Source organism: Pongo pygmaeus, chromosome 2 (assembly GCF_028885625.2).
Source record: "Pongo pygmaeus isolate AG05252 chromosome 2, NHGRI_mPonPyg2-v2.0_pri, whole genome shotgun sequence".
Taxonomy (NCBI): domain Eukaryota; kingdom Metazoa; phylum Chordata; class Mammalia; order Primates; family Hominidae; genus Pongo; species Pongo pygmaeus.
The window spans coordinates 142152724-142165861 of NC_085930.1; the positions used below are offsets into that span (position 1 = coordinate 142152724).

Below are 13138 nucleotides of genomic sequence, written 5' to 3' on the forward strand. Positions count from 1 at the left end.
AGTAAATGTCACGGAAGCCACTCACTGGATTGAGAGGGGACAAATCATGTGAGGGACTGTGGCTATAGCCTTGGCCAGCAGCTTTACACTAGACCTGCCCACCAAGGCTTTGAAACTTGCCTCCATTCCTTCCCTGGCTCTTTCCCATGGAGTGATGGTAAATGTTTCACAACTGCTTTCTGGGTGAAATGTATGTATATGTATATACGTGCCAATCAAATTCACAATACTGCTTAAGGGTAATGTAACAATTTCCACTGATTTTTTTATATATAATGTAACAATTTCCACTGATTTTTTTATATGTAATGTAACAATTTCCACTGATTTTTTTATAGATAATTTTAGAAATAACACAAATTTTAAGACAAAATACTTTGCTATTTCAATTACACCTATAACTTCAGCATGACTTGCTATTTCTTGGAAAATTCACCAACCATTTTTTATAATTCTATCATCAACAATAGTATCACAATCAGACTACAAAAAATGCTTGATTACTAATTTCTGATTAAGCAAAAAGTCACTCACATTATTTGTTACCGGTGGCAAATCTGTAGGGGTTATGAAGCAACTTCAATTCTTGCCTCCTCAGAAGAAAGAATTCGACTGAAGGGCATAAAGCAGAAGAAGCATAAAGCATAAAGCAGACCGAGGCAAGTTTTAGAACAGGAGTGAGAGTTTATTTAAAAACTCTAGAGCAGAGACCGGGCACAGTGGCTAATGCCTGTAATCCCAGCACTTTGGGAAGCTGAAGCCGGTGGATCAACTGAGGTCAGGAGTTCGAAATCAGCCTGGCCAACATGGAGAAACCCCATCTCTACTAAAAATACAAAAATTAGCCTGGCATGGTGGCAGGCACCTGTAATCTCAGCTACTTGGGAGGCTGAGGCAGGAGAATTGCTTGAACCTGGGAGGCAGAGGTTGCGGTGAGCTGAGATCGCGCCATCGCACTCCAGCCTGGGGGACAAGAGCAAGACTTCATCTCAAAACAAAACAAAACAAAAAACTCTAGAGCAGAAACAAAAGGAAGGAAATACACCTGGAAGAGGGCCAAGCAGGCAACTTGAAAGACAAGTGCGCAGTTTGACCTTTTGGCTTGGGGATTTATACGTTGGCATGCTTCTGGGATCTTTCATCCCTTCTCCCCTGATTCCCCACTTGGTGTGGGGTGTCCGCATGTGCGATGGCCTGCTAGCACTTTGGAGGGGAGCATGCGCAGGGTGTTTACTGGAGTTGTACACATGCTCATTTGAGGCATTCTTCTCTTACCAGCTAAATGCCCCTAGGAGGTCATATACCAGTTTAACTCTGCCATTTTGCCTCTTAGTGTGCATGCTTGAGCTCACTTGCCCAACTCCTGAGATCTTATCAGGAAGTTGCTGATCATCAGTTTCAGGTTTTTTCTATCTTTAGGGAGACTGCTTTTCCCTGCCAGCTGTGACAAGTTATTATTTTAGAGAGACTGTTAACAACCACCTAAGCATCACCTGATGGTCACCTGACATTCTTAGTTGGTTGTGGGGGTGCCTCTCCCCCCCGTTCATGTCTGACTGGCTACCTATTAGCTACCTCTGTTACAGTTACCAGTAACAATATAATTTAATTTCTAATGATGGCTGTGTTTAGCAGTCAACTTACAACATTCATGAAAATTTAAAAATCAGCTCCTATGAGCTGTTAGGAGCCAGTCCTAGCTCACTACTGCTCCCCGCCACTGTCTGTAGCTACATTTTCTGACTCCATTTGTCTTCCAGGATGCCCCATCTCCTGCCTCCCACCTACCTACACAGCCCATCTGGCCAGGACCCCAACCCCAAAGAGGGGAGAAAAACTGGGGTACTGATCATAAGAACTTGGAAGATAAGGAGTATACTTCAGAATGATCCACCTGAGTTTGGGGAAGATACCTCCAATTTTAGGGATCTTAAATTGGTAGACTGGTGGAGATGACAGCATTAAATACTAGTTGAGAGCACATCTCTGGGTCTGCTGCTGGGCTGGAATCCTGTTTCTGTCTCTCATTGGCCATATAATCTTGAGCAAATAACTCAATCTCCCTGTGCCTCAGTTTCCTATGAGGATAATAATGACATCTCCTTCGTAGGGTTGTAAAGATTAAATTAGATAATCGATTAAAACTGTTAACAATGTGCTTGGCACAGAATAAGTGCCTAATACATATTCGTTATTATTAGTAGTATTTAACTATTATTATTTAACTGTTATGAAATATTTAACTCTTCGTAGTAGCATTCAACTATTACCACTTTGTTATTTAACTATTAAATAACAAAAGTTATTTGTTGGCCACTATTATTTTTACATTTGGAAAATATATACAGCCAGTGTTTTCATGCTTTTAAGATTCTGAAGGCTTCAGCATACTTAATCTGCTAGAAGCCTCACAGTGACCGCAGGAGGGAGTCATTATATGATTATGAGTATCATTCTCCATTCATTGTGGTCTGTGTTCCATGGGCAGAAACTGAGACTCTGAGAGGCTGAATGATGGCTTAGGGACACTAGCTGTTGGCTAACCAGTCAGAGCTGGGTCCAAGGCTTCTGTTCTCCTTCAGCGGCTTCAAAGCCTTTAATGGTCATTCTTTGGGCTCTGTAAAGACCAAACAGTAAGAATTGGAGGTGCTACTACTGAGCTATGAGCCTCTTGACTTGGGGTTTCTTTTTTTTTTTCTTTTTTTTTTTTGAGACGGAGTCTCACTGTCACCCAGGCTGGAGTGCAGTGGTGCCATCTCGGCTCACTGCAACCTCCGCCTCCTGGGATCAAAAATTCTCTGTCTCAGCTTCCCGAGTAGCTGGGACTACAGGCTCACGCTACCACCATGCCTGGCTAATTTTTGTATTTTTAGTAGAGACGGGTTTTCACCATATTGGTCAGTCTGGTCTTGAACTCCTGACCTCAGGTGATCCACCCACCTCGGCCTCCCAAAGTGCTGGGATTACAGGCATGAGCCACTGCACCCAGCCTTGACTTGGGGTTCTAGCCAGTCCATTAGATTGGACTGTCTTTGGACTATTCTGTAAATAAATATTCATATGTGGTAAAAATGGTAATTCCAGAAAACCGTAACCTAGGAAAGTAGGGTTTTTTCCCTCCTACATTCTTGGCTAGGAGATGTTCCATCAGACTGCATTGAAGAAAATGGGGATGATCTCTCATTTTTCATCTTTTCCCCAGAAAAGAGGAGTAACAATGACCTGCTCCCCTGAATATATGGGGAGGGATCAGACTCTGTCCATCTTGCTCTGGGGAGAAGTTAAAAACACAGAGCTTCCCTTTGTCTGGGTCACAGTTGCGGCTAGACATATGGTCTAGCCTGTTTCACAAGGAAAGAAACAGGGACTATCAGATTGACAGAGATCAAGCTGGATAACTCCTTGTTTGAGGGCGATATGGGACAACTGGCACTGTCTTACAATGCTCAAACGGATTTCAAGTTTTCCGAAGGGAAATTTGCCACTGTTCACCAAAATTAAAAATATATACCCTTTCTAATCAGCAGTTCTAATACAAGAACTACTTTCTCAAAGACATGCTCTTGTATGAAAAATAAGGGATCTAAGCTTTTTCTTTGCACCATTGTTTGTAATAGGGAAAGAAAGACTAGAAACAATCTGAGTGTCCACCAGCAGAGACTTCTAAGTACATTGCAGCCCTTCCAAATAAGACAACACTGTGCAGCCGCTAAAAAGAATGTACTCAATTTCTATTAGGTTGGTGCAAAATTAATTGCTGTCTCTGCCATTGAAAGTAGCGGCGAAAACTGCAATCACTTTTGCACCAACCTAATATATACTGATATAGAATAATTTCTAAGATACATTAAGTACCTAAGCAAGGCGGGGGCAATACATATTTATTTATAAATATATAAACTATTTCTGGAAAGAGGAATAAGAAACTAGAAACAAGAGAACTGGATAATTAGGACACAGGAGAAAATGAGACTTTCTATATAGTCTGTAGGAAATCTTTTGAATTGTATTTCATTTGCAGGCATCGTATGTTCAAAATAAATACATTTGTGTATACAAGTTGGTGAAGGGATCTGTTTTAAAAAAAAGACATTTCCAGCCGGGCGTGGTGGCTCACACCTGTAATCCTAGCACTTTGGGAGGCCGAGGTGGGCAGATTACCTGAGGTCAGGAGTTCAAGACCAGTCTGGCCAACATGGTGAAACCCCGTCTCTACTAAAAATACAAAAAAAAAATTAGCCGGGCGTGGTGGTGGGCACCTGTAATCCCAGCTACTGAAGTCAGGAGAATTGCTTGAACCCAGGAGGAGGAAGTTGTGGTGAGCTGAGATAGCACCACTGCACTCCAGCCTGGGCTACAGAGCGAGACTTCATCTCAAAACAAAACAAAACAAAACAAAAATGTTTCAACGTGACAGCTGTATTTCCTCTGGTTAGAGGCAGTGGAGTGGTGATTAGAAAGGCTGGGAAGGAAGGATGGGCTCAGCTCCTGATCATCACCTCTCATACTGAGACCGGACTCTCCACAGCAACAGGCGGAGGTGGCCCACATGTCCCAGACCCAGGAGGAGAAGCTGGCAGCTGCCCTCAGGGTGGAGTTACACAACACTTCGTGCCAAGTCCAGAGCCTCCAGGCTGAGACAGAATCCTTACGTGCCCTGGTAAGTGGGCCAAGGAAAGACCTGGCATCCCTGTGCTAATTTTAACTCTCTACTGTCAAATTCCAGTATTATGGATCATAGTTTCCAGGGGATTCCCATCTCACAGCATATGAGTTTTGAGGCCTGAAATGTCTTCTGACTCCCAAGGATCATCAGATACTGAATCGCAGCAGGTGCAATAGACACTGTAGTGCCCCACAGAAATATCTCTTACCAGGCTGCTGCTGTAAATGTTGACTGTTAACATCCGCAGCCGCCCCTTTTCAGCTGCCCCACTGCTCCAGAGACCTGTCCCTTACCCACTCTGAGGACACCTGGCCCAGGAGGTTAGGCCCTGCCCCCCAACCCTCAGCCAGTGACTAAGAGGGGGCTTTAAAAGCCCAGCCCTCTTGCTTCAACATGGAGCTAGCTCCATGCTATAGAGCTCTCCATAGGACCAGGCTGTAGCCAGATTCCAGAGACCACATCCTCGCTTAGTGTCTTCCTCTGCCCTGTCCTGCTTTCCTCACTGCCCCTTTTCCTGAGAGTACTCCTTAACGATTTGCGAGTTCCAGGATCCCTAACTCAGGCTCTGCTTCTGGAGAACCCAACCTGAGACATCTAGTAAGCTCTCAGACTCACTGTGATTTGCAAGCATGTCTCTTTCATTATTAATTATTATTGATTAAAATAATTATTAAAATAATAAAATGTATTAATAATGAAGCAATCCACTCTCTGATCTCTGGGATGGATGGAAGTTCTATTTGGGTGTTAAACACAGCTTTTCTTAGATGTCCCCTCCAGGAGGTCATTTGCGTTGTTCTAACTACAGCTTTGTTGGTGCAAATCAAAGGTTGGTCCATGTAATCCTTGTGCAGCTGAGATGGCCTGGAGTCAGTGAGGCACATGATAGGATGTAGGTCCGTGCAAACATGTATAAGAAAAGGATCTGAGGATCTGAGGGGAGGAAAATCAAGAGTAATAGAGTCAGAAGGGCTCAGCTCCTCCATTTATCCCTTGGGTAAATAGGCAAATCCCTGAACCACAGTTTCCTCTTCTGCAAAATGGGTATGATAGTCACAGTCCAGCCCACTTCTCAGTGTTTCTAGGGGGATCCAATGTGTGGATGCACATGAACATGCTCTTCTGACTATTAGCATTATTTTGAGAACTTGCTATGTTCCTGGAACTGTACCAAGTGCTTTGGGGACATAAAACTAATTAGATATGGTGCCTGCCTCCAAAGAGTTAATGTGGCCTCAGTGGAGGAGCTGATATAAATGTGAGGGGGTGGCAGATGGGACAGAGCACCCCTGCTGTGGGAGTCAGGAGGTAGACTTCGTGGTGGGTGCTCTACTCACCCACTAGCTATGTGAATGAGCAGAGCTTTCATTTTCTCACTTGTAAAGTGAGGATCTATTTTGGCTATCATATCTAGTTACTGTCTTAGTAGCTTAAGACAACAGTGAATCACTTGTTCTCTCCTGTGATTTAGGCAGAATTCAGCAGGGATAACTCTTCTCTGTATCATGTGGCCTCTGCTGGGGCTGGAACACCCAAAAATGGCTTCTTCATTTAGCTTGTCTGGTGACTCAATTGTGCATCTCTTTTTCTCTCTCCCTGTGACCGCTCCATGTAGTTAGCTTAGAACTCCTCATATCATGACAGCCTGACATAGTCAAACTTCTGATATAGCACTTGAGTGAGCACAGAAGCTACCAGGCCTCTTAACACCTGGGCTTGAAAGTCTCTGAACATCACTTATACCACATTGTAGTGGTCAAAGCAGTCACAAGACTATCCTAGATTCAACAGGGAGAGAAATAAATTCAACTTCTTGATGAGACAATGGCAAGGTCACATTGAGAAAGCGATTGTGGAGTGAAGATCATTGTTGTAGCTGCCAATGCAAGGGTGAGCCACTTTAGGATCGTAATAGAATTTACCTCATAAAGTCATTGAGATGATTAATTTGATAATGTATGTCAAGCCCTTAGCACAGTGCCTGGCAGTTAGTGAGCAGTCAATAAACGCCATCTATTATTAATTATCATATAAAATTGCTATAATAGATACTAGTACAGTAACTCCAAGTTGGCATCACCAGCCACCTGGTCACCTCACTTAAACCCATGGTCCTAACTGTTGGGAAAAATATGGAAAAATAATTTACACTCTCAACCAGAAAACTTCAGAGTAGTGCCATTCTCTCTATGCCCATAGCCCAGAACAGGCTGCCTCTGTTCCCTGCTGGTTCTGGTAGATTATCGTTCTGGTTACGGGGCCTTGCAGCCAAGGTGAAAAGCACAGATTGGGACAAAATAGGTAACAAACTCTCATACAGTTTTCAGATACAGGAAGTTCATCCAGCCATTCCTGTTATTCTGTCAGAGCGATCTGTGCACACACAAGGCCCCCACAGCTTATATAAGCTTCAGACAGCCAAGCTGGCGAGACTTTCGGCCCCCTTTGCCAATAAGGCACTATTTGCATTGGAAGCTAGGCACTAATAATGGTGCTTAAGACCTGCTGAACTCTGTGTCCAGTCAACTCAAATCAGGAATAGAATTCAAGGCCAGAAGTCACAGAAGTTCACTATTTTACTTTCTGGAGGATTTTGCAATCGCAGAAAGTCCCTTCAAATCTCCAGAGACCTGCAGAATAAGTGTGCTTCTGTGATCTCAGCTCGTTTGCTGGTGCTGTCTGTGTGGCTGACTGAGCCAGTGTACTTGCCTGCAACAGTAGCCTGATCATAGTCACTCAAGCTCAAGCATCTCTGGGAGAACCAGGCATCCTCTCTTTCTGACAGAATATCAGGGACTTAGGTGGGGAAGCTGGATTTGGACTTTAAGGGTGAGATGGAAGACACATATAACCTTTGGCTGGGGTTCCAATGAATGCCCTGTTGGCAGTGGGTGCTAAGTCACCAAGGAAAAACCTCAGGCCACATGAAAAACTCATCTAGAAGATGGAGCAAAAACCATAGACAGATGATCCAACTGTGATTCTGTGAAGCGTGTTCCCAAATCACAGATGTTACAAATCCAATGTCAACAACAACTAGTCACAAGTTAAGTACTTTCATGTATAAACAAAGAGAGAAAACCCAGGGAGGTTGGAACAAATGATGCTCAAAGTCAAGGTGGCCATATCTGCATCCTCACTGCTATAGAAAGGTTTTCAGATTCTATTAGTTAAATAATAACCCTAGACCAGATACTGATCTAGATTATTTTCTAGTGATCACATTTTGCCTCTTATAAATATGCCTCAGATAGATGAGAATCTGACTCAACATTCTCATATCCTATGGAATTAAGAAGATTTAAATAAGGTAATATGGTGATCCCTGCTAACAGCAGTCATGGTTCAAGATGGTGTCATGACAGAATTTTCTATTTCATCCACAGTGGTCATAAGGGTGTAAAAAGTCTCCTCCTGGAGGACAGGGTACAGAAACTTGTTGCATCAAAATTTAATTCAATCTAATTTAGAAAGATATTTGTTTTTTGTGTGTTATATTAAAAAGCCAGATGCTAAAGTATAGGTGAACCATAGTTAAAACTATTGGAAAATGTTAAACACAGATACAGTTTTTTAAAGAGGTTTATTGATTAGCTCTGTAGTTCTCAGGATATGGTACATGGGAAGATTAGAAGAAAGAAGTTTCCAGTCTAATGGGGAGACACAGATAGTGCAATAAGTGTAACCATAATACAAGTGCTGTCATCCAGGGCAATCCACACATACCAAGAACCTATTCTGTGCCAGGCCCTGACTTGTGTGCTGGGACTACAGAGACTTGGTTCCTTCCAAGTCTCGCCATCTTGTGGAAGAGACGTGCCCATGAGCAAGCTTAGCCCACTGTGATAAATTCAAGAGCATGCATGAGCTTGGGGAGCCATGGAAATACAGAGGGTCTCCTAACCTAGCTTGGTGATGGTAGCGGCAGAGGAGTTTCAAGGAAGGCTTCCTGGGGCAGGTTACCTCTGAGCTTGGACTTGGGGATGAGTAGGAGTGAGTGAGGTTAGGATGCTGGAGGGAATGGAGGAGCATGGTGCAGGTAGAGGAAAGAACACAGACCAAATAAACTCCAAGACTGAAGTGTTGACGCTGCTGTAGGGTGGGGATAAAGATGGAAACATACTGGGCCAGCTGTGTGTGCCATATCAGGGGCCCTGGGGAGCCATCAATGGAGTTTAAGCAGAGGAGATACAGGCCCAGGTTTGGGCTTTGGACAGAGTACTGTGGCTATTTGTGTGTGGAACTCAGGAAGAGGAGGAACTAGAGGTGGGGAGATGAGCTAAGAGGCCACTGAGGGTACCACAGGTGAGAGGTGACAAGCTTCTGATCCCAGGCCATGGTGGCTGCAGAATGTGAAAACTTCTCAAGAGATACAAGAAGCAGGACTCATAATATACAGGAGGCTGTGATGGTTGCATTTGGAAGGAAGAGAAGAAAGGAAAGCAGGAACACATCTTTCCCCGGTTTCCAGCTCACATGGGTTCACCAGTTGAAGCTTAGACTAGGAGGAGCCAGCAGGTTCAGGAGGCAGCCAGTGGCTTCATTTTGGACACCTTGATGTGAGGTCTGAGTATATATTTCCAGTAAGAAGTTCAGTGGCAGGTCCACAGCTACTGAAGGAAAGATTGGTGGTGGAATTACCAAAGCAGGACGTGGCCTGGAGATGACTCATGAGTATGTTCAAATCATGAGTATGATGGAGACCAACACAGACCCAGGATGCACTGCTCAGAAAAAAAGCGGGCTCAGGGTGGGCACTGGGAAGCCCACAGTGAAGGGACGGCAGAGGAAAAGGGATGGGCAAAAATGTGCTACTAAAACACCAAAGGGGAAAATGCTGAGTATATAAAGGCCAGAGACATTCATTCTAACGACAGTGATCCGGGAAAGAACGCTGGAGGAGATGGTGTTCTAGTCAAATGATGGATGGGGTTTCAGCAGCAGAGGGAGAAGGAGTCCCCCGGGGAGTGAAGAAATCAGAAGAAAAAGCCCCGGAGAACAAGATTTCTTTGAAGAAACACCTGCAAGCAGCCTTTCATTTGTCTCTCTCAATCCCTCTCCCTCTTGCCCCGCTCCTCTCTCTCCTCACACCCCCTTTCTTTTCTCCCTCCCTCTCTCCTCTTTTTCGCCTCCCTCACCCTCTCTCCCATCAAAAAGATCATTCAATCAGACTAATCCACAGTCTGACCTGGGTGGGATTCCTTATTTTTCCCACGGAGCCACTAAGACTAACCCCCATCAGTCTCCATAACTGGCAAGGTCCCGCCACGAGGGGAATAGTTCAGGCTACCACCAGCCCCTGCCACTGCTCTGCACACCTCCCTCTTCAAGGGCCCGGCCTGTCGTCCTCGGGTTTGGACCAGGTTCGCTCTTTTGTAGAAACGAGGCCTGGAGAACACCTTGCACGATGCCAAGCACTGGCATGACATGGAGCTCCAGAACCTGGGCGCTGTGGTCGGCCGGCTGGAGGCGGAGCTCAGCGAAATCCGCGCGGAGGCGGAGCAGCAGCAACAGGAGCGCGCACATCTGCTGGCCCGCAAGTGCCAGCTGCAGAAGGACGTGGCGTCCTACCACGCCCTGCTGGACAGGGAGGAGAGCGGGTAAGCCTCGCTTCCGCGTCAATTATCCAAGAGATACATATTCATGGCTTTAAAAATAATTATTTTCCAAACACTGTAGAAGTATTTAAAAAGAAATCACTCCAGACTTCCTCTCACATAGGTACCCATTCCCACAGCCTAGCTGTGTCCTTCCTTTCCTATTCACAAAGGAATTATATATACACAAATAATATATATAATATATTCACATACTAATACATTTTCTATATGTATGCATATTTATGTATGTATATATACACACATACATTCACATACATGTGTATACCTAGGACGTACATAATAGCTGTTAGGAATGTTTCAGTTGCTTGTAATAGAATCTAATTAATGAGGCTATAAACCAGTGCTCCTGAAACTAATGTGCACTCAAAACCCTGGGCATCTTTTTTTTTTTTTTTTTTTTGGATACAGGGTCTCGTCTCGGTATGTTGCCCAGACTGGTCTCGACTCAAACCCCTGGGCTCAAGTGATCCTCTCACCTAAGCCTCCAGAATAGCTGGGATTACAGGTGTGAGCCGTGACACCCCAGCTGGGCATCTTTTTTAAATGCAGATTCTGCTTCAGTACGTCTGGGGTGGGGTCTGAGAGTCTTCCTTTCTAACAAGCTCCCAAGTGATGACTATACTGCTGCTCCACAGACTACACTCTGAGTAGCAAAGATGTGTAAACCATTTATTTAAGAGTCCCAAAAACAGGTGATCTAGGCTGCTCAAAGATTTCATTAAGGACTCAAGCTCTTTTCATCTTTCTAACATACCATGATAACATTGGCTTTTTGTCTTTATCTTTGTCACCCCATGGTTACCATATGCCAGCCACAGATCCAAACATCACATCCTCATTTGCGGCCAGAAGTGGGAGAGAAGAGGCAGCAGCAAAAAAAAAAAAAAAAAAAAAAAAAAAAAGCTTTTTCTTGAGTGACCCTCTCCTTTAATCAGTGAAGGAAAGACATTTGGAGGCTTGCAGTGGACTGTCCCTTATATCTCATTGACCAGAACCTGCTTATACTGGCCATACCCATCTGCAAGGGAGACTGAGAAAGCAACTCTTTAGCTTTTCCAGACTCCATAGTGGAGGCAGGCAAGGGGTTGGGAATAGGAGTTGAGTTAGTCTGCCATAATTACACACACACACTTGCACTCTCTCTTTTTTTAATAGATAAGGATTCCGGAGGCATATACATCAGCCTTGGGCCTTAGCTTCCTTGCCAACTCTTTCCAGAAACCCAGGCCCTTATTTTGTATCATAGTTCTATGCCTTCTTATTTCCCTCCAAGGCCCCTTCTCTGACATATGTTGAATAAGGAATAGAGACAGCTTAGTGATTGTATCATCCAACCCCTCCTGATTCAAGAGAGAACACAAAGACCCAGAGTGGAAAAAGATTTGCGCATGATCACACAGGAGGCGGAGACAGCACTGGGACGGGAGCCCAGGTCTCCTGCTCTCTCCAACAGTGTAACCTCTCTTTATTCAGAAGGCAGGAGAGCCTCAAGGAAGCGACCTAACCATGCCGTGCTTTCAAATGGAAAATGTGTCATCCAGCTCCTCTCCAACTGTCTTTTATTGAATTGATTTTTGTTGATTATAAAAGCCAGATGTTCCTAACAAAGTATTTTTTTCAGATGCCTATGAGCATCTGAATAAACACACAAAGTCAGTTTAAACAAACAGCAAGAGCAGTGAGTTAGGCTGAGTTACTTCTTAAGAATCTATGTGCTACATTCATTTAGTGAGTGCCAATGCAGACCTGACTCTTGATTATTTTCGTTTATCCTCCAAATCCTGCCAAGACAACCTCATGATCCCTGTTTTACAGACAGGAAACAAAGCCTCAGAGAGCTTAAGTCATGGCCCAAGGTCTCACAGCAAATAACCATGGAGTAATGATTTAAAACCCAAAACTATCTTGTTCCAAAGGCCAGATTCTTTCATGAGACGGCCCCCTTTCTCGTAACCCTATTGTGATAGAATGACCGATTTTCCTCACCCATTGCTTCTGACTCCTATGTGTTTCCTTTCAGCTGATGGAGAAACTCTTCCTCTTTTCATGAAGAAAACACCCTTCCTCACCAGCTGACCCATGAAGTTGCTTGAGGAGCTTTCTCCTGAGCTCCAGTCCCTGCTGGATTCCCTGGTTAATTCAGCTTGAGCTGAAAAGCTTCCTGGAAGTGGAGAGGATCCTTCTGCTTTAATCTGAGTAGTCTGTAGCTTGAGCAATCTCTCTTGTCCTCCTTCAAATAAATGCTTTGTGCGCAGCGTCCAGTTTGCCCACCTTGTTCAACTCACTATAGGGTCGAGATGGATATCACTTTATCTGTCTGGCCTTTGCTCACAGAGCTATGCTTGAAGGCTTCTGGAAGGATTCCCTTGAGTGTGATGCCATCTGCCTCCCTAGGGTCACCTGCTCTTGGGTTTGTCAACATAAAAGTGCTGTGGATGCAAAAGCAGTGCTCATGGCATGCAGGATTGACGCAGTCTGGGACAAAAAACAACACTCTTGCTCGAGAGGGGATTAGTGTGGTGCTTTATCGCATGTTTCATAATTACAGGCATCATGGAGTATTCAGACCTCTTTAATATACTCTGCATGCATATTCATGTGCAGACACACACATTTCACTTGCTATTGGCAGAGCACCTCTCAATCAGTTAAAAGGGAACTTCAGTCTAAGCCCAATCTAAACCCATTCAATCTAAGTGGGGGATTAATTACACTGTGGTTGCTCACCCCACTTACAGCCTCAGAATTTTCTTCCAGGGTCCTTTCTCCAGTTCTCTCAGAGCCTAAGCCAGCCAAATATAGTTCATGCATCTGCCACCTACCAAGGCAAGACTCTCTTGCCTTCTGATTA

The 13138-nt window shown here is 44.3% G+C and overlaps 1 protein-coding gene across 1 annotated transcript in view; it reads left to right on the forward strand.

Annotated features, from left to right (window-relative positions):
* The window catches only part of BFSP2 (beaded filament structural protein 2), a 75005-nt gene extending 62461 nt beyond the window's left edge, over positions 1-12544 (forward strand). The window contains exons 5-7 of the mRNA XM_054482310.2: positions 4529-4660; positions 10046-10266; positions 12308-12544. Of these exons, the coding sequence (XP_054338285.1) occupies positions 4529-4660; positions 10046-10266; positions 12308-12311 (357 nt within the window). The 3' untranslated portion in view covers positions 12312-12544. The remainder of the gene's footprint in view (positions 1-4528; positions 4661-10045; positions 10267-12307) is intronic.
* The last annotated feature ends 594 nt before the right edge of the window (positions 12545-13138 follow it).